We start from the raw sequence: 21,930 nt of genomic DNA, 5'->3' as shown, positions 1-21,930 counted from the left end.
GTGCAAAAGCAAAAGGCAGGTTGTGATACCACCTTGAAGTTCCTAAACCAGCTCGCTGTGATGTTTTGATGGCTTCTCCTTGTACATAGTTATTTTTTTTTTGGTGCAGATCTGATTGCATTGTATTCTGAAAAGATTGTGGCACAACGTATTGCCACCTTCGACACGAGTTATGTGCGAGGCATGTATTACAGTGGGACTCCTCTTCGCACTCCCGAGAGAACGCTTGGTGCAACCTAGCGCTGTCGCCTCTGTGGTCTCCGAAATGCACGGCATGCCGGTGCGTGTGAACGCTGTGAAATGCATGATGCGACAACCAGGCTCTTCTCTCGTGCTTCTTTCCAGACACGCTGTGCCATTTGGTGGCACTGCTGAGACGAACACATGCTGGCACTTGTGAAGGCTGAGAATTGTTCCCTCGCTTGCCACACACTCAGTGGCACGTACGAAGTAACCCAAGTTGGCAATATGTTCATTGAAGAGCGACACATATCTAGTGCATTCAGGGCGCAGCACATACCCAGTCCATTTGTGACACAGCCAGCTAATGCGTAGGGTTGCTGTCCTTCAGGAACCCTTGTGACATGGTTTCAATTCCACTCGGCATCGGAGAAATATAAGGGGTCTTTTTCGCCACAGTGGAGCGGTACATTCCCAGTGGCCCATACTATAGTTACCAAAGTTGGCGTCAAGGACGTTTATTCAAGAGCGGCACACACCTACTGGCACATACCCAGTGACCGAAGTTGGCATCAAAAGTACTCCAAGTCAGCATCAAGAGTTCCTTCGAACAGTAGTACCTACCCAGTCCCGCATATACATTGACCCATGTTGGCATGAAATAGGTTCGTTGGAAAAGTGGCATGCATGTACCCATTGCCACATACTCAGTGATCCAAGTTGGTCCAATGGCTGGTTTGGAACCCTATTACCTTAGCTCAGCAGCCCAATACGCTACCCTTTTGACCACCGACTACCCAGTCACCCAGGCAGGTGGGGAAATGGTGAGATACAAATATACATACATAGATAAATACATAGTCCACAGAAAGTATGTGAAGTACCGTAAGAATGCTAACATATTAAAGTCTGACTGAAGTTGGCAAGTTTCAACAACCTTTACTGAGCCACAATGGCTAAAATGTGAAAGAATACTTTGAAATCTGACGCGATGATATACCAGTGGGTTTTTGGTGCGAAATTCAAGAAATTAACTTTAAGCTTCATTTTCTCTTGCAGCAGTCAACGTATTACCACCAAATTAACTAAAACATGTTTTGAAAGAATACTTTGTCAAAATTGACTTAGTGTTTGTCTCTTTAGCCCCTGAAGTGCTTTGGACGAGCCTAGCTTGTCAACGTGATACTGGTAAGCTTTACCTTGGTGGGCTTCCACGGCAATATCGTTTTCAAAGCAATTTGGGCTAATAGAATGCGTCCATTTAGCTTTTTTCTAGATTGCATCGCACATAGATTGCAGCACCTTGTCAGTGCTGACAGAGAGATTTTTGAAATTACACTCTTTGGGTGCCTATTGGCAGGCGCTTTTCAAAGATGGCACCTCCCACTGACGGGCTCACTTGTGGGTCGTGCGAAGCCTGGCGCTAGCTGCGTGGCAAAGCTCTGTGCACCGTTCCATGCTTCATGAAATTTCGCACATTTCGTGAGCTATCTTGGCAAAGGAAGAATGGGTGAAGAACTTACTTTGGAGCATAATTCGCACAATAATTGATTTTGAAGTACTGTAATACAAAGCATATTCTTTGTTTCTTACCGTACCATTTGCGACATTACAAACAGATCTATATTGCTTAGTGAAGAGACAAAACGAGGTTTGCAAGCACAACGTATCACTCAGATTGGTTTAAAGTGCTTTAGAAGTGTTTTGGAGAAATAGAAATTTCAAAATATGCCATAGAAAGAGAAGAAAAATAAGGTCACTAATAGACTAATCATTAATAATAATTATAGACTAATCACTAATCACACTAATAAAGCACTCTAAGGGTTAATAGCCTTGCCTGCAAGATGATTTGAAAGTCTGCGCACATTCTCATTGCCGTTCCTATGTTACATGGGTCCATTATGAAAGTAATGCGCATCTTCTGGGGAAAATACATTTATTGACCGGACCTCTACAAATCGTTACAATTCTTCAAAATACTCTCCCCCTGCATCAATACACTTCCAGAGACGTGTCTGTCTCACCTGGAAGGCACCCTGAAAGTCCTCGACAGGAGTGTCTCTCAGGAACGCTGTAACATGCTTTCGGGTGTTTTCCGTGATCTCCCAGTGCTTTCCTTTCAGCACTCTCTTCAGTCAGGGAAACAAAAAAAATTTGCACGGAGCCGAGTCAGGAGCCTAAGGGGAATGGGGGACCACTGGGCTGTTGCTCCGAGCCAGGAAGTTGGCAACGATGAAGGACGTGTGGCTGGGGGCATTGTCATGGTGGAGCTTGACCGTGTGTCTGATGTCAGCCCTCACGCGCGCAACCCAGCATTTCAATCTCTTGAGCGCCTCCAGGTAAAAGGCTGGGTTGACAGTTTCTCCCTGCGGTACAAACTCAAGATGGACGATTCCTCGGGCGTCAAAGAAGACAATGAGCATCGTTTTGATGCAAGACTTGCTCATTTGCACTTTCTTGGGACAGGGGGATGATTTTGTGTGCCACTCGATGCTCTGCCTTTTCAATTTTGAGTCGTACTCGAACATCCAGGATTCGTCTCCGGTTATGACAGAGTTAAGAAAGCCCGGCTCATTTTGAATCAAATCCAACAATTCTTGACAACGCAAAACTCGAAGTTCTTTCTGATCTTCCGTCAACACTTTCGGCACAAGCTTCGGGGAGACCTTCCGCGTTTGCAGCTCCTCGGTCCCTATCCCATGTACCGCAAATGTGGACGTGTAGGGCCCTCGCTAAATTTCCCGACCGGTTTTACCGCATTGCCATGGATAGTCACGTCATAATAAAATCATACGTGTTACTTTCATAATAGACCCTGTATATGCTGACCTTGCACAAATGGCATGGTAATCTTGCTTTCTCACCATAGAATAAATGCCTTTCCGACTGGAAAAGTAAAAACATTAAGGCTAGATCATTACCTGGAAGGAATTAATTTTATAGCACCACAAGCATAATACTTTTCACTATATTTGCTTTAAAGGAGCCCTGAAAAGCTTTTTTAACTAATCATAATATGGCTGCACTATTAAACGATGTCTCATGAATCTTATGCCGCAAAAATGTTTCAAATCCTTCAACCATAAGTGGAGTTATCGCACCAATATCAGGCTTTCTCTCTCCTTTCCTCTCCACTAGCACGCTGGAAGCCACACAGGGGAGAGAAGCCAAGAGGACAAAGCCGTGGCAAAAATTTGAGTGTCGCAGTGGTGAAAGGGCGCGTCACGGCACCCCATGGCGGTTGCTGTAGACTGCACTGAACAGCACACCACTGCCACCTAAGAGGCCACGCACAGCAGGCACAGCTATGCACAGCGCAAACTTAAAATGAATTTCCCGTCTTTGAGATTGCAGATATACATATTTTTCATTTATTTAACTCAAAATTAGCAGTTATGTAACTGAGAAAGCTCTTGCAATCACAAAATCAGCCAACAGAGTTGGCAGGCCAGCTGCTTTCGATGACGCTGCATGACGACATTGCAGAAGTGAGAGCACGCAATTTTTCGCTGTGTGCGGCAGTAGATTGGGAATTCCCTGCTGCATGCAGTGCAGCAATATTTGGCTCACATGTTCACAGCAGCATCTATGACAGATGGGCAACTTTTTTTATTTTGTTCAAAAGGTGTTTTAGGGCTCCTTTAATATATGACGCAATACTTGTGGCTAGCACTAACAGCTAACAAGGCTCTATGCCAGTCTGGCTTTCACATGATGCTACTTACCAGTTAAATGCCTTACGTTGATGACAATAATGAAGTACCTTTTTTTTTTATTCAGTGCAAAATCGCATAACTGCAGAAACCCCGCTAATGCATAACAATTAACAAGTGTGACGAGCATTTCGGACCAATAAATCACACTTTATTATTGCATAAATGGTAGCCTCGTAGAGCGTTAAATTCCTAGGTTGAGAAGAGACTTGGAAACAAGTACAGCAAATCCTGCTGTGCTGTCAATGTCCGCCGACATTGTTAGGTGAAAGTGGGCTAGCGGAAGCATGGAGTGCTCTGCACACTTTTGCAAACGCGAAGTTGCTTTTACAGTTGTCGTTCAATCAGTCTTCATTTTTAGATGCATACTCCAACCAGCCCTTTCACCAGAAAAGCATGACAGTAGAATCACCTTTTTGAGGTCGCTGTACAGCACACTTGGCGAACAGTTGAGAATTATGCCTGTGAGCCTTTATTAACAAAAGAGAGATCCCGAGAGTAACAGCAAAAGGTCTCGTAGGAAGACAGGTTAAAAGACCTCATTTGCTTGTGTTGAATGAATAAGAACGCCTCCGCGTCCTTTGGGTCTTGAGCAAAAATTGTTATTATAGGAGTAGCAATAAGAAATCGGCATCGAACCAAAGGGAAGCCAGAACATGGAGGCGGTAGGAACAACAGTCAAAAGCATGTCAGTCATCATTTGCCTGTTGGTCTCAGAACAGCGACCGTTGGCACAGTTGGGATTACTGTCCTCTTTTCCTTTTTCCCTCTCTCACAAGTAACAACCTCACAATGAACTGTCCCTCTCTCTCTCTCTTTCTCTCAGCTATTTTTTATGCACTACACTGAAAACTCTGGGAGAAGAAACAGAAGGTGGCTCTGCACCAACATACGTCTTACACACATGCACACTGACACATGCCCCCACATTATAAAGGTACAGGATCTACACACGTCTCAAACTGTGCTCACACGCAGAAATCAGCAAGTTTTAACAGCAAATTTCTGGAACACATCCTTAAAATGATATGTTTTGTTTTCATTCAGCCAGAGGAGACAGTCCTCCCTGCAAAACAGTTCGCAATCGTGAATTCATTACCACATGCAGGCAACCGGACATCGGAGCTTGTACGGGGCTTGGGAAGCGAGGCTGTGACTGTGCTGTGAGCTGCAGCATTGAAGTACATAAGTGTGAAGGGAAAGAAATACTTGACAGGATGCAAGAACTGATAGAAATTACATAAAATGTGCATGGCTACAATTTCATGATGTGCTCACGTAAAAAGCCAGCAGCCTCTGAAATTCGTCTGAATTAAGTACCGACCAGGGAGAGCCTCATGAACATGAGTACATGACTTAAACATATGCAATGTGCAACACATGAAAGTCAACCAACACTGCTTTCATTTGTCATTCAAGAGGCATGCTAGAACAGAAAGATATTGGCAAGTTTCTGTTCGGTTACTTCAGCCTTGTGAAGCCCATATAATTCAGAAGCACCTGAGCACGTATTTGTTTTATTTAATCCTTCAGGTATAATAAGTCGGAATCTATTACCTATAATCTGACTGACCAATGCCATTTTGGGGATTGATGAAAATGTAGTGTTTAATTCTTCAGTGCTTTGTGAAGTGGATGGCAAAAATTATGTGCCCCATAACAGGCCAAAAGGACAAACAAGAAGTGCTTTAACACACTACATCCACAAGGATGTCACAACAGATGAGGTCGGTTGCACTAGTAAATTGTGAGCACAGTAAGGAATGAAAATTCGTTTCATTCACTAATGTCCCAAATGGGCTAGAAAAAGAAACAGTAGCTCATTTAACGAGGTATTTTTTGCACAGTGCAGCAATACAGCAGAGCAACAAATTTGCATGGAACAATGAACAAAACATTTCAGGAGCCTTTCCCTCCCACCCAATTCCCAAAAGCTACAGCTACGTTCACAGGCTCTACCTCCTACCATCCACACCAGTTTACACACATTGCACATTGCATAATGGCTGCTGCCAAATCACATAGCTTTCTTAACCAAATAAAGATTACATTTTTCAGCTGCGTCAAATTTTTCTAAACCTTCTCCATGTCATGACAGAACACTACAATGAGCTCTAGTCATGCATTTCTACATCCATTCTTGATTTCATATGCTTTCTCTTTACTCATATGAAAATGATGCAGATTTCACATCAGTTCTGCATAATTTCTGTACAAACACAAGTAAACACTGCATACAGAAAGTTTCAATAGGACACTACATCCAAGATAAGTATCACTGTGAAGACACAAACAAATAAGCACAGTCAGGTCTACAGCATGTGTACCTGAAGAAAATTGTGCATCAAACATTAATCTTTGTAGGCGGTGGAAATAAGGAGGCCACAGTAGACACCTCGAGGTGCGACTAAATCAGCATAGTCGACAGGGTGCACAGTTGCTACCACTTAAGCCGGACAATGTCAATCACTGGGAGCATTGAAACATTAAATATCAAGAGATTTTTCCGAACTAACTTACGTGCAACATCTTCGGAAACTCCTGTGATCAGGAGAAACAAAGCATCCCTTTTTTCTTCTCTCATTTTTGCACTAACTGCACTTTACAAGTTTCCGAACAGTGGCAAGCTGAGTCAAGGCATGAGATACAGCTGCCATCAGAACTTTTCAAACAAAGTGCGACACACTGTAAGCACGATGCAGCGTCGCATCACATTTTATAGTGGCACTGCACTTTTTTCTTAAGAGTCGTGTTTCTCTGTCAGAAAGAACCCTGCCACTGCTGCACAGAGGTGCACAACTTTTAATGGCTACTTTGGTTTGCAGTGTTTAGATATATTTTCACTTATGTAAACTTACACTACAGCAAAATTTGGCTTGCAGAGTGGTAAGCAAATTGTCACTTATCAACTTGCTGCAAAAATTGCAATCATACTGCAAATTGCAATAGAACCGCTGCTTCAATTAAAGATGTTTTTGAAAAGGGCTGCCCATAGGTTGCCATGAACCCCCATCAAAAAAAAAAAGCTTCATATAGTTTATTTTTTCCCAATGGAATAGCTGAATTGATTTAAAGGACAACAAGAACTCTGCAAAGTAGTTAATGTCTATGTGAGATAAAAAATTTCCAGGACTCGATATACTGTTTTTACATGTTACACAAATTGCAGCATTAGTCCAATTTAGCATGCTACTGTTCCATTTTGTACGTATGTTCATCCTATGGCTCGTCACCAGAGAAATTGGACAGCTCCACAGCAGACATCACCCACGAAAATATCAGTTAAGCCATTATATTTAGTAGAAAGGGATGTTGATGCAGCCAATATTCACTTCCAGGTAGTTTGATTACAAACAAATTTGATTACAAACAAACAGAAGCAAGTATTTCAGATATGCAAATACACACATATTTTGCATATTACTTGATAAAAAACAGGTATGTATGATAGAGATAGTAAGATAGCGCCAGCTAGTAATCTACCTTTCTTGTGACAATTTTTGCACACATTAATTTTTTCTGTATGCAGGTAAATTAACACACCATGCCTGCTCATGCCATCAATATGCTATACGGCAGGTTGTACGTGCTAAGACACTTAGAATGTTGCAGCAATTGTCCTTAACCCTAACGCTTCTCAAGATGGCCATATGGCAGTTTTCATAAATGCTTCCTTCCAAAGACAAAAGCCATCTGAACTTTTCACAATACTTCTTGTTCTAATGATTATAATGTCTGCTTTGCCTCTTTTCATGCCAGAGCAAATGTGATAGAAGTTTAACCAATGCGAAAATTTTAACAGAAATAATTGTATATGAGTAGATGCTACTGCTGTCTTCTTGTACATGTCACATCTCGTGTTCTATAATCAGTCATTATAAGAAAGCATCAATTTTCCCAACAATTCAGGCTTACAAATGTTTTCATATGTGCAACTGGTTTTACGAGCTGCCGCATTCCCCTTGCGAACTTTAACAGAAAATGCATGCTCTAAGTCCCTCAGATATTTGCCTTGTAACATCCAGTCTCTACTGGTAACCAATACAAGACCATTTCAAGACTAACATTTGCAAGCCCCATGTATGTTCATTCCTTATATTTGCTGCTGATGGTAAGGAAACAGCTAGCACCTAAATACCGCAACTAAATTACAGCCAGATAGTATATCGATATTACAGCAGTTTTGTTCCAGCATGATGTCTACTAATTTAGAAAGAACAGGAAAAAGAAAACGACTTTTCAACCACACAGAGAATAAGCACCATGCAAATGTTAATTATCAAAAAGGCTGAGCCCATATTACATGAAAAAAAAAAGGGGGGGGGGGCTGACAATAACGAGCAGCAGTGTTTCCATCTGTGCGACTAGTTTTATGAACCGCCACATTTTCCCTTGTGCAACAGCAAATGTCCTTGAACAAAGCTTGAGAGCTGCAGGTACTTTTTACATGACTCATACACAAGCCGTGTAAAATGCAATGTAATTCCACAAGGAATCTCAACACTCGCTCCTGCTTTCCAACACTTTTAAAAGACACAGGCTGTATTTGTGTCCATCTCCCGCAATGGTCTCAAAAAGGACCTGAAATATTTTCAGAGTGCACCAAGCTTTGGCACCAAAATCAACCAAAGCTTGGCATTGATACAATTTGCCCAAAACAAAGTACACTAGTCCTGTGCTATGTGCCACTCTGACCACACTATGTACATGCAGCTCAGCACGAGTAAGCAGAGTAGAAAAGTAATGGCAGGACTTTGCAGACACCTTGCATGGAAAGTGCATTCCTCACTTCGTCGTCTGCGCAGCACAACCGAATGCGTCAGACCATCACAAGTTCTACAGCAAAGGGGCACTGTGGCCAAACGTTCCAAGTGCACACTAAGTGGTATCGGTCCTCAGAAATGCGCTAAATTTTTGTGGCCTGAGAATGGCCACACAGCCATCGCGGCTCCATCCATCGAAACAACTATCATCATTTTGCACAACCCTGAAATTACTGTGTGGTACAAAACGGGAGAAAGAGAGACTGAGAGACTAGTACTTTAAGCAACAACCATGGTGTGTAACGTCAATGACTCAATCGGAGCATCCTACTAACTTTAGGAAATTAGTGACCATGCTATCAGAAGTTATGTACACATGTAGCATGGTCAGTTAATTACAAGCCTGCATTTGCAGCGCGGAAGTGACGTCAGTGTCGAAAGGTCTAAATCTAGTGGCTCCTCAACATTGCAGCAGGTGGAATGTGTAAAGTAAAGGAGTTGTGAAATGAAAATGCCAATAAACACTCTTGTGCAGTAGCACTATACACAGGCATGCAGGTCACTTAGAGCTGTCCATCTATTCCCAATTGCACCCACAGGTTCCAACAGGTACACCTAAGTGGTTGTGGGGCAAAAAAGTGTTCAAACAGATGGACATCTCAATAACCACTGACCTTGCCCTTGAAGCATGCGTTTAAACTGCAGATAGAAAGGGGTTGTAGTCAGAACAATATCCCTTCTCGGAGGAAGAAAAATTATTGTAATAGTATAACTGAGCTGCTAATGCCATGTGCCACATCTAAAAATCATAGCTTTAAAATTGACGTAATACAAACATCAGAGAGGAGGACAACTCAATGCTTGTCAAACAAGTTGTTACTTTGCATTAAGGCAGTACAGTTGCTCAAGTGTTAGAGCAATATGAACGGCTCTAGAGCACTTAGCACCAATGATCAACAAACATCAGTGCAAACAAGAAAAAAAAAAGGGAAAAATTAAGAGTGACAAAGGAACGCAACTCTGATAGTGAGAAGCTGGATGACAAGGGATACAGAAATGTCCTTTCAAGTTTCTTCAGTGCCTGCAGAAAAGCAGCCCAGGGTGACGCCATCGCTGGTCACTGACGTCCATGGCAGTGGTTGCACTTTTGTCGCGATGGTGGTGAAAGGCTGTGTACTCCACGGGCTTTTTTTGCTTCAGCACTGCCCTGGCACAGCTACTGCACAATTTCACCCTCAGTCACTGCAATCCCACAAACAGCGTCTTGTGGCTGCCTTGGGGCACAGTCTGCGTAGTCATCACACCACTCTATCCTTCAGTCTTTCAAGGAGCCATTGATTGTCACTACCACTTTCCTGGAGCCTGAAAAAGTAATGTCACAGCTAAGTGTTGAGTGGAAATAAAAATTGTACAGAAATCATCGAAGGTGATTGTAAAGTAAGTGAATCTTTTTGTTGTCCTACTCTCTTGGCTGACTCTTGCCACCACACCTCTCGCCAATCTTCACTGACCAATGGGCCGCTTCAATTGGAGCCATCCATGGAGTTCCTTGCAATATTACTCAAAGGAAAAAACTGACGCTGCGGCACTGTTGCACGCATGGGAAAGCTGGGATGTCATGGCTTCGGATTGGCATCATTCTTGGAGAGAGCCAAGTTACCTCGAACATTTCATCTGTCACAAAGGTTCACTCTCTACTAAAACAGCACTTAGAGCTATTTTTCTTTAACATTACACAAAAGCATTTTTCATTCAATCATGAGAACTTGTGCTTGAATTCACAATTATGAAAAAGAAGTACTGGTGAGCCACTAAGATTGGAGGACAGATGACATGGTCCGAGTTTGCTGTGCAAGAGTTTGTCATTAGTTTTACGCGCAACATAACTGGTCAGCTCACGAAATCAGTGGTGTTTATCTGAAGCAGTGCAGCAAGCGAACGAGGAAGGCGCCTGGGCCTCCGTGCTGGCTCCGGTTTCTCTGCAAATTTCGTCTGCACATTTAATTAACACTGTGCGCAACGACAACACAGAAATTTAAGGATAAAAATCAATCATTAAGCGTCCTTCATACTTTGAACGCTTTGAACACAAAGTACGACACGCACGTGCCTGAAATTGCACTGCTGGAATGTTTGCTATCAATGGATAACGAAAAAAATGTATGAAGAACCAACCCCACTTGCTATTCAAGAATACATTGATAATGCAGTGGGAGGCAGCACTATATTGCACTCTGTTATGGAGAGTGCTATGAACCACAACCAACTCGCCCAAGTCTCTCCCCTAATACTCCTCCTTACCACCATTCCTTAACCATGCATGGAAGCCAATCAGTACAGTGCCACTTCCTAAGCAACACGTTCAGAACCCCGCATAGCACCTGCCACCACCTCTGATCACAGACGCTGCGCCTCTGGCCGCAGAATCTCAACAACAGCGCCTCAATGTGGTAGCTGTCATGAGGGAAGAATGCGAGAATGGCCTCCTTACCACTGTGCCACCATGTGGTACTGAACGGTACTACCCTGCCAGCAGCACCACCGTACTGTCCCAAGGCGCGGTTGCACGCAGTCACACTGGCTTTATCTTGAAAGCAATCTGCTTTGGGGACACAGTCTAGGTGGGCAGACGACTCACAGCTTTACGTGCACTGTGTTCTCACCGCTCAATTTGCGTTGAAGCGATAGACAGCATGAAGGTCACTTTGCTCGCTGCTGCTGCCGTGATTCCTCACGCCAGCGTTTTGGCAGCGAGTGCCTGCGGTCAAGCGTGAAGTGTTCATGTTTGCACCATGCGAGCACTGTCTTGAATACGATCTGCGATGCAGCTAGTGTAGGCATCTAGGTGCACTGAGGGCCGATAGCATCGTGTGCGCTATGGCACCCATACACTTGCGGGTCACCTGCATTCACGAAGTGAAACGTCACTGTAACTTTTTGTTTGATCGCGCTTGCTTATGCACTGTAGCGAGTAAACTGAACTGAAAGATGTAGTACGGGTGAATGAAAACCTTTTGTGAGGATTTTGTTCCAAGAAAGCTTTAGCCAGGCAGCCATGACCATGTCTCAGGCCAAGTCACATTCAAGACAAAGCCTCGCACACCCACATACTGCCATTCCCAAGGCAGCACAGCATCCGATAGGAAACTCACATAGACAATGGTGCCAGATTTCCCACTACCTAGGTAATATTGCAAGAATCTATGAAGCCATCTTTGAAGTGTTACATGATGCACTAACTGAGAGCACTGAAGTAGAATGCATCACTGAGGCACATTATTTCTGCTGCAACCAAGTACGCATGCACATCTAATGTAGTGGGGATGACATCATCCCTGACGCAACGTATAGATAGAATCCATACCCTAAACATCCACTATCCTGGCAGTGAAGTCATACGGTATCATCATGAACACTTAAAACTTTTTTCTCCATCCCTTTTTATACACATGCCTTATTTTATTTCTTCAAGCAATATATGTGCCAAAGTCAGCCTACCAATACTTTCATGCAAGCTGCTGAAATTTAGCATTGTTTCCCATTTCTCAAATAGTTAAACAATGAATGACTAGTGCGTTTCAAGGAGCATGACACAGTCACCGAACATTTTGTAGTTTTCTGCGAGAAACTGTACTAAAGGGTCTGTTATGGCTATAGACGTGTAAAAACTGGGCGGTAAGAGCACATTTCTGTCCGAAAATTGAGCTAGAATTCGCCAGCTCTAAGCCCCACCCTCCAGCGCTCGCCGCCATATTGCCAAGCCATGTGTGACGTCATGCGCTGCATGCAACCGAGCCATCGTCTGCAACAAAATCAACTGCCGCACCACGTGAGGTCGAAGCTTAGCTGCCGTTTGTTGCTGTATTTGCTCCAGATATCACAAGCCATGTCTTCTACAACGCCAATGAAGCAAGCGATGAACCTCTGAGCAGCAGAAGCTGCAATGGCACTACACATTTTGACTTCGGCCTCATCGCCACCAGCTCAGTGACAAAACATGACCTGAGAGATATGCGCATGCCAGCTGTCATAGAGTTTCTAAATGAATTCCCTAGAAGGAAATGTGGCACTAGTGTATACAGGGGCTCTCCTGAGCGTTACCTCAACCTACATGGGAATGACGGGAAGTACATGCTTCGGATTGACTTCAATCTTTAGACTAGCGGCGTTTGCTTGCGGTGCAGTAAAAGAAGCTATACTCAAATATTATGGCGTAAAATCTAATTTTATTTCTGCAGTATCTTATATAATGTACAACACATTACATAAGCTTTGTATGGCTTTGATGTTGAAGCACGGTTTGCCACCAGGGCACACCAGGGTATGCATTCTTCTGCAATCCTGTTCTCGATTTAGCACCAAATAATAATTATTTCTTTATTTTTACAACAACAATAAGAACCGTGCATGTACTTATATAAATATACTCAAGTATTTACATAAATAAAAAATTTTGTATCGTGAGAAAGTGTTGCGCCTTTGAGAGGAATGCTACAAGTGCCGTCTGCTACGACACCTGCTCGCTAAGAATGTGACATTTTTCTCGCATACAACAGGCACTTGCGAACTCTCTTGATTTTTCGAAAGACTGCGTCAGCTGTCACGATTTCTGCACGTCTTCAAGTACTTTCAAACACATATGCTGCAGTGCTAGCTAGGACGCTTGTGGCCTCCTATGAGTATGCTTCAATTATTTTATGTTAAAGTACCGCTTCTGAAGCGTCCGCCAGCAGCTGTTATGGCGCGACTTTACACTTTCCCATTTTGCGCCAGCAGACTACAGCCAGGAAGCAGCAACCTTCCCTACCACAAGTAAGTTTGTGTTCTCAAAATCCTAAAACACACATTTCAATGAGCACATAAACGGGCAATGCGTAATGAAGCCCTCAATAAAATTTGATTGTCAAGCCACTGGAAGTACAACTGTCTATGTCTTGTATCAGTAGTGCCTCACTTTTGCTCTTCTGAAGTTTCATAAAGTATGTAGCACTACAGCGCCAACCTAACACATTTGACAAACCAAGGTCAAAACGCTCAAAACACATTCTTTCAACGTTTACGATGCTGTCGCTTTCTCGCCAGGGTGCAAACATCACACCGCTACACAAACATCGGTCCAGCCACTGGCCCAGCGCACCATCGCCACTTTGAGCAACAGAACAAAGGCTTTGCGTCGCACCGCCCCACTGCGGGTTATAGCAATTGCGCTTGGAGCGAAACCAAAACTGCCAAAAAATACTTGTAGACTAGTTCGCCAGTCAACAAAATGCCAATCCATAGCCTGTACTTCCCATCATTCCCCATGATGGTTGAAGGATTGCAGCACCAGATTTCCCTCTAGTTATAGTAATATGAAACTCTATGCCAGCTATGGAACAAAGCCGGCGCAGGCATGTCTTGGAGGCCATGGAAGAAGATGGCATAGTAAATATGATCAACATAAGATGGTGACACTGGTGCTGCTCGGTGACACTGGTGCTGCAAACAAGGCAAATAAACAGGTTGCGGAGCCACAGATTCACAGATCACAGCACCCCACTCCCTCCACTCCCAAAATGTTTTGCACGCGACGGAAGGCGGCGCGCTTCCTCCCCGCTTTTCTCCCTTGTTCACACAAGACTGAGCCACCATCGTCGGCTCACCCCCTCCCCCCCCCACGCTTTCACTCGCACATAGAGCATGCAGCGCGCGGTCAAGATGTTATTGCCCTTGGCCTTTATTTATACGGAACATGGAGGCAACGGCAGGAATGCGCCTGGAGTCTTCATATAGCTGCTATCGCAATATTATAATAGTATCCGGCAACTGAAGCGTCCCGTGGCCCATTTGGAATGCTGCTTATGCCTTTACACACTGTTGCTTAGCCAGCCATTCACAGAAGACAAAGTTTGGAGCTACTTCACACAATGCAAATTGTTACGCATGTAGATTGTTAGCTGACATGAATTCCATGCATGCATGTCTCTCAGATCCATACTCAAAGAAACTACAATTTTGTTAAGCTGCAGCGCATTCCCACCAGTTAGTTTTTTTTTTTTTTTTTCCCATAGTTGTGTGCAGCATGTGTAAACAAATTCCCGTGCACATGTATCCGTGGCGCAAGGATTTAACATGATGTATGCTTTGCCTGAACCTTGAAATTACTTGAACTTATTTTAATTCAGCCAATATCGGTAAAAAAATAGCAAGGCTAACGCTTGGCCGGGGCACTGCCTGCCAGATGGGTCAGAACTTATTTTAATTCAGCCAATATCGGTAAAAAAATAGCAAGGCTAACGCTTGGCCGGGGCACTGCCTGCCAGATGGGTCAGTGCACAAACATGTTCAGCATTGTGCCTGGACGCAGCCTTAGCTTTTTCACGAGTATCCCAAACTTGGCAAGCAGGAACAAATCTTCGCTATAGCTGTCTGGCGTGAAGTGTTCCGAGAACAAAACAAAAGTGGTCAGATGAGCGCCAGTCCTTCCTGCCCACATTTATCTATTATCTCCCAAGCCTTACGCTCAACGCGCTCCTTGAAGAACCTAAAGTACAATACGGAGCACTCCTGGCTCCATTCAATCTGGCACCCTGCAGCGCTACATAGGTGCCGCGGCGGCATTGTTTCAGCTGCTGCAAGCTGAAAAATTCCAATGGCATGCTTAACAAAGCAGAAGTTTCCCGCATGCACGCACAGCTGAAACAGTGATTCTTTGCCAGAACATACATGCTTGCTCGAAAAGCATGCAGCTTGTGACGTCAAGGCTCGCGAGCATAGTAGTGTTGCTCGACTGCTGTGCCATTCAAGTGTAATATAAAAAATTTAATTACAAATTATGTGCTGGCTCAAATGCGCTAAAATTTCACCAACATGTTCTTGAATGCACAAGGATTACCTCACACAATACAGATTATGATTGAAAATTGTGTGTCATGACCCCCTTTAATGACCGACAGGCCTATCAGCATTTGACAACATGTATAAAACATGAACAGACTTTCCTAAGCTTTCTGACATAACATTCTGACCTAGGGCTGAAGACCATCTTAAACACTTGAAATGATAAGCATGGTTTGCACTTTGTACAACATTTTTATTTTTATTTCTTTTCATCCTTTGTCACTGGCTAGCATGCAGCTGTGTTCATATTATCACCAGATTCACTGCAACACATGACACAAAAGGAATGGAATGGAAAAGAAAGAATAATTGGAGGAAGACTCTGTGGCTTTAGTGTTGGACAAACAATAAGTGCCTTGCCATGGCACTCCATGTTCATTAAGTTGCCATTCTCAGTGAGCAATGCTTCCACAAAGACATAGTAAACAGCAAGACTGAGGTGCTCACAGGGATGTGTCATGCTAGCTCGAGAGCAAGCACAGCATGTTTCTTTTGCTCTGCACACTACGATAATCGATGACCATTGGAACACCAAATCACAAACAGTAGAACTTTTCGTCATGTGGCAGCAGCGCTGCTGCTCTGATGGTGCCTCCGATTAAGTAAACGGTGCCACAGCGAAGTAAATGGCGCGGGCTCGATCCCATCTACCACTGAGAAAATTCTCAAGGATTTACATTAAGTATGTGCCACATACCTTATGGCCCATACCCAGTGACCTAATTTGTGCGAAAGAGGTCCATTTAAGAGCAGCACGTATCCAGTGACCCAAGTTGACGTGAAAGGTTCGCTGATGAATGCCACGCACCCAGTGAGTCAAGTTAGCGCAAAGGGGTTGATTGATGAGCGGCACATACGTAGCGGCACATATTCATTGACCCGAGTTGATGTGAAAGAGGTTTGTTGAAGAGCAGCACCGAGCCAATGGCACATACCCATTGACGAGCAAGTTGGCGTGAAAGGTTTGATGAGTTTCACATACCCACTGACTCAAGTTGGCGCAAGGAGGTTCACTGATGAGCGGCACACACTGAGTGACTCAAGTTGGCGTAAACGGCGTTCACCGAAGAGCGGCACATATCCAGTGACCCAAATTGGCATGAAAGAGGTTCACTGAAGAGCCACACCTCCAATGTCGCATACTCAGTGAGCCAAGTTGACCCATCAGTTGGTTTCGAATATGTTCGTTCAGCATAGCAGCCCCAATGCTCTACCCACTAGACCATGAACTACCCAGTGATCCAAGTTGGCAGAAATGGTTAGATAGAGACATAGAAACATGAAAACGCAGAAACATCTCAGAAAGTGTGTGTTGTATCCTAAGAATGACAGCCACATTAAAATGTTCAGTTGAAGAAGCTGTTTTACCACACGTGCGTAGAAAAATATATGACAATATGAGCCAGATACATGCATATGAGGAGGAAAAAACAAAGGAATGCAAAGTGTGTTGCACTCAGAAGGTCACTGACCTGCCCTGTTTCTATGCTCGCAGAGCCAGATGCCCTGCCAGGTTCCCAGGTTGAGCTTGCCATCCGTGATCGGAATGGACAGGCTCGACCCAAATAGGATAGCCTTGATATGGGCAGGCTGAAATGAGAAAAGAAGGTGAGCAGCTGGCGAGTGGCTTGTTGTAGCAGCAGCAATACCAAACAGTGTGCACTGCCTAGCACTGAAATTGCAGTTTTCTACTCAAACTGAATGCCACCAACAAGGGTAATGAACTGAATTATAGGCTTTAACATGCCAAAACTGCACAATGGATTATGAGGGGCACTGTGGTGGCGAGCTTTGGATGAATTTCGGCCACCTGGGATTTTTTTAGTGCGCACCTAAATCTAAGCACACAAGCATTTTGGATTTTTCTACCACTAAAATCCGGATGCCGCAGCCAGGAATAGAGTATGTGACCTCGGGCTAAGCAGCAAAACACCACAGTTGCTGAGCTGCCATGTGGGTCGACAACAGCATGTCAAATTCTTTTTTTTTAAAGCCTTTCTCAAGATGTGCCTCTTCAAAACACTTCACCTGGCTCTTTTTAAAAGACTGCTATGATGTGATAATTGGCACCTTAGCCCGAAGACAGGCTCCTCAAAATTCGGAGTGACGAAAAGCCGTGAAGAGCCAGTCAGTGATGTGGGCTTCATCAAAATCTACCCACAACAAAAAAAGAAACAGACTTGAGGCCACTTTAAATTGTGTGCAGTGTCTATTTTCCAAGAGTCAACACACTTATGGACCCCAAAGAAATTGAAAAGAAGCAAGGAGTGCTATCAGAGAAGGCCGCTTTGCGAAAGCTAGCTTCTAAGCTTGACATCATGCTCACTCTCAAATTTTTCCTTCCTCTATAACCTCTATAGTGGCCTAGATTTTTACCTTTAGAACTTAAGAAAGAAAATCTATTGTGCTTTGCCATTACTCAAATTTTGCAGCAAGACCGTATCTTATGGCATTGATCGCTAAATGTAAAACTTGAAAGTTGCTACTGTCACTTGCCTGGTTTAAAAAAAAAAGCAAGATTGCTTTCATTTGCACCTCTCACCATAAGTTATGTACAAAAATACCACCTGTGACATCACTAGTCACTTCCAAAGCCTGCAACACTTTTGGCAAAAGGTGGTCCTTGAATCTGGTTTTCATTACTCTGAGGCAGTGACATAGCCAGAAATTTTTTGTGGAAGGGGGGTACAGATGTTTACAAGGCAACAGGTTAGAAAAACGCAGAAAGGAGCCAAGGCATAGCACCTATATATTCCAATGTCTTCTCTCTTTTCATTGCCTACACTGGCTGGCTGTGTTTATTTAATTTCATTCTTTTCTACAGGGGGCATCCACTTGACCAGGGATGGGGAGGGGAAGGAAGGGGAAAGGGGCTGGGATGGCCACATACTAAAACAAAAATTTCGGGGAGGTGCACGTGCCCAAGATGCCACCCCCTGGCTACGCCATTGCTCTGAGGGAGCCCTCACTGGTGGCTCTCTAATTTTTTATTTATTTCCAAACCAGGAGAGTGACAGTTCCAAGTGTTTTATAATGAACAAGTCAGAAAACTTGCTGACAAACTTGAGAAAAAGCAGTAATAAGTGAAAAAGAATATTTTTGTAAGTTTTTATGATAACATTTTTACACAATTGTTTCAAATTTATGTACATTTAGTTGAAAACAGGTATACTTTCATCTTTGAAAATTTTGATTGCGAACTTTGTAGAGTTCAGGGGAGAAATGGCAACTACCCAAGAAGTAGCTAGCTGCACAATTTGGCATTGCACCACCTGCTGCAGGCAACTACAAGAATCTGTATGTACATGAATAGTGGTTAACAGTTGCTGTTGACATGGGCAAGGACTTTGTCATCTACACAACAAGTTTTGCAGACTTCCATCAAAAGTCAAACATATGGCAAAAACAAAGTACATAGGCTCATGCAATTTCTGCATTTGACAGAATCTTACCATGTCATCAGGGCCTTCACAGGAGTGCTGGTAAGGTAAATTCTGGAAACATTTTGAAAGAAGGCACAATTACTGATGCAAGTTAATACTGGAAACATAGCTTGAAGCATTTGAAAAGTGGCACCGTACTTACCTCTGGTACTAATTTATTCATGAAGTTCTCTACATCATCTCTGAAAACACATAAGAGACAAGAATAAAGCACTTCATGCTTGAACAAACATTTACAGCAAGCACCTGTTCAGCAAGTTCACACAATATGGAGTGATTGCACTTTCTCCAATTAAGAAAATGAGTGTTCAAGCTACGAGTTCAATACTCGCGACAACAAGCTTGTGTGTTATTAAGATATCTGAGGCAAGCACATCCAAAAAATGTGTTTATTTTAGAAGTATGCAAATATTTTCAGTTAACTTACAACAAAAAGCTTAGAGACAAGCAACATATTTTAGTTATCTAATAAGCAATGCTGCTAGAGCACTTATGTTGCATGTGAGTGAGCACTGAAGTGCTATTCAAACAAGTAGTGTTGACAGTACACAGTGGAGCTGGTGCTGACTGATAAAGAAAACATGGTTTCTCACCTTGGCATATTTTGCTAGAATGGAGCTTCTTAACACGCAACTTTCACAAAGTGTACCTAGTGCATCATATTACATGTATGCAGCATGCAAAAATGATGATGAACATTCAGCTCACCTAACATCTGGATCCCAGTTCTAAAAAGAAAAAGCAGGAGAAAAGACAACAAAAGTGTCAACAAGGCAAGAAACGCTGCCTGTCCAAATATGCTATTGAAAAAATTCTCACCTCATTCAATGCCAAACTTGCAGATGTGTGCATAACTGTAACCAAATGGTAAAGGACATGTTAAGACAAGTTATTCAAATTTGAGAAAAGAAGGGTCAGCTAAGCTTTGCATGACACATTAATACAATGGTTCTTTAAATTTCTATCAACAGGTATGAGTCGCACAGTTCAGATTAAAACCGCCTAATTAAAACAAACATGATATATAAAAACAAAAAAAGAAGATATATTGTCTGCTAATTGGGAATAAAGTAGACTTGATTTAAGGGACTTGCGATTCACAACTACAAGAGGGCTAAAAAATTCAATTGTTTTTCCATGCAACAGTAGTACAAACATGCCAGAGAGTACATGCATATAACTGCTACTTCTGTTTGAAATGTTGGGTAATGTGTATGGTTATTTTACAAAGGTACATGCTCTAGAAACAACATAGTGCACTTTACAAACCAGATTGTTTCACATAAAATGCTATAAATCAGTTCTCAAAATTAAACTGGCAAATTTTGCATGATCACCACTTTTGTGCAGTGGTTAAAAGCCTCCATAGCAAAAATATTAATTATTGCCACCTCAGTTACTAAATTTAGATAAGCAATAGCATTGAGCCAGGTACAAACATGCAGTGCATATGCACACCATGTCATTGCGTTCTGTCAGATATGTAAAACAGTACATGTCTGAGGTAGTGCAGCTATCTTCCAACGTGTCAGAAGAGCACATTCTACCATTACGACACCTGCTGCATGAAAGAGCACCACTCACCACGAGCTGGTATGACACTTGCACAGTTCTTTTCCTTTTTTTTTTTTTTTTTTTGCTCATACAAAAATAAATGTTCGGGTAGATTTGTTTGTTTCTGCACTACCTTTCTGTGACCACGGTGCCTCCCTCTGGACCTGCTTCAGAAAGTGACTCTTCGACACGGTACTCGTTGGCGTAGTTACGTTCGTACCCTTACCCGCATTAAGGAACTATGTCTGCTTTCTAAAGTTTGCGTTTTTTTTTTCTTTTTTAGTACTGTGTCAGCACTTCGTAATATCCCGATATTATTAGTACAGTTCTGGCGCTGCGTGCAGAACGTGGCAAAAACGAGTTCTGGGCTGCGAGAGCACCAACTACCCAGTTTTATCAGTCACGAATGTTACCAGCATTAAGGCGAACTAACAGCACAGCGCGCAACTACAGATAACGGCTATATATGGCGTAAGTGGTATTATAAACATTGCGAGACTTCGACTGAGGATGTATGTTGGTAGAAAGTAACTCTCCGTCCTTTCTCTGCACACGTATGTTGGTTTTAGAGAAGGGGTGTCACCGGTATTTCACGAAGAATATGATTTATTAAAATAACATTGTAAGCGAGCGCATGATGCGGCGAAGAGGCAAATCACGGCAGCTGCCACAGCAGGTGGGTACCCGCCAAGCTACATATCAACATTTTTTTTTTTTTTTCGTGCACGTTTTTCTATAAAGCGATAGGCAGACGCACAAATTTACAGGAGAGGCGCGACGAGTAAGGTGAGATAACCACACGCGAACATCAGCAAATACGACCGCCTTCAAGGACGAAGGCTGAGTTATTTCTTTAAGCTTGTGGATTTCGGAAAGCATACGACGAGTGCACACGAGAGTACAGCATCAGTGTCCTACAAATATGCCGCTATTCCTCGTTCGATTAAATCGTCTGGTAAGTGGAAGGCGCACAAATTTCTACCGTCAAATCAGTCTCGTGTAAGCATCCAACATGAGAAGCTGAAGGTGCGAGACGATCCGTTCAGTTGCTTACTCTGTATGTGAAAGAGGCCGACGGCGAACTGGGAAATCTCTGGCACTTGTTTCACAACCTCGTCCGTTATCAGATGGCCGCCTCGATGTTGTGGCCTCAGGTTGATCTTCCTCTGTACCCAAGAAGAACCGTGCCTTATTCCGCTGCCACTGGCCGTCGCCATCACTTCCGAATCAGATGGGATCGCTCTCCACGGGAAAGTTTTTCTTTATCGGCACATCTTTTCTTTCCTTTTTTCCTACGCATGGACATACGAGTTGTACGTGCACGCTATACACGTTGAATGAGAATGTGGGCATGCGCCACCTGGCCTAAATAAAGGTGTCACTAGGCAAGTCTTT

General features: G+C 43.2%; 1 protein-coding gene across 1 annotated transcript; it reads right to left on the bottom strand.

The window, feature by feature from the left end:
* Positions 1-4,345: 4,345 nt before the first annotated feature.
* On the bottom strand, positions 4,346-21,866 carry LOC142572216 (UPF0047 protein YjbQ). The gene is made up of 7 exons (XM_075681168.1): positions 21,590-21,866; positions 19,801-19,835; positions 19,690-19,709; positions 19,124-19,163; positions 18,991-19,032; positions 17,011-17,128; positions 4,346-10,021 (listed from the first exon to the last, which is right to left on the bottom strand). Exons 1-7 carry the CDS (start codon positions 21,750-21,752, stop codon positions 9,975-9,977), a joined length of 465 nt encoding a protein of 154 aa, XP_075537283.1. The 5' UTR covers positions 21,753-21,866; the 3' UTR covers positions 4,346-9,974.
* Positions 21,867-21,930: the final 64 nt, after the last annotated feature.

Source organism: Dermacentor variabilis, chromosome 2 (assembly GCF_050947875.1).
Source record: "Dermacentor variabilis isolate Ectoservices chromosome 2, ASM5094787v1, whole genome shotgun sequence".
Taxonomy (NCBI): domain Eukaryota; kingdom Metazoa; phylum Arthropoda; class Arachnida; order Ixodida; family Ixodidae; genus Dermacentor; species Dermacentor variabilis.
Note: the sequence above shows the minus strand (reverse complement) of the source record. Positions and strands in the feature narration are given on the sequence as shown.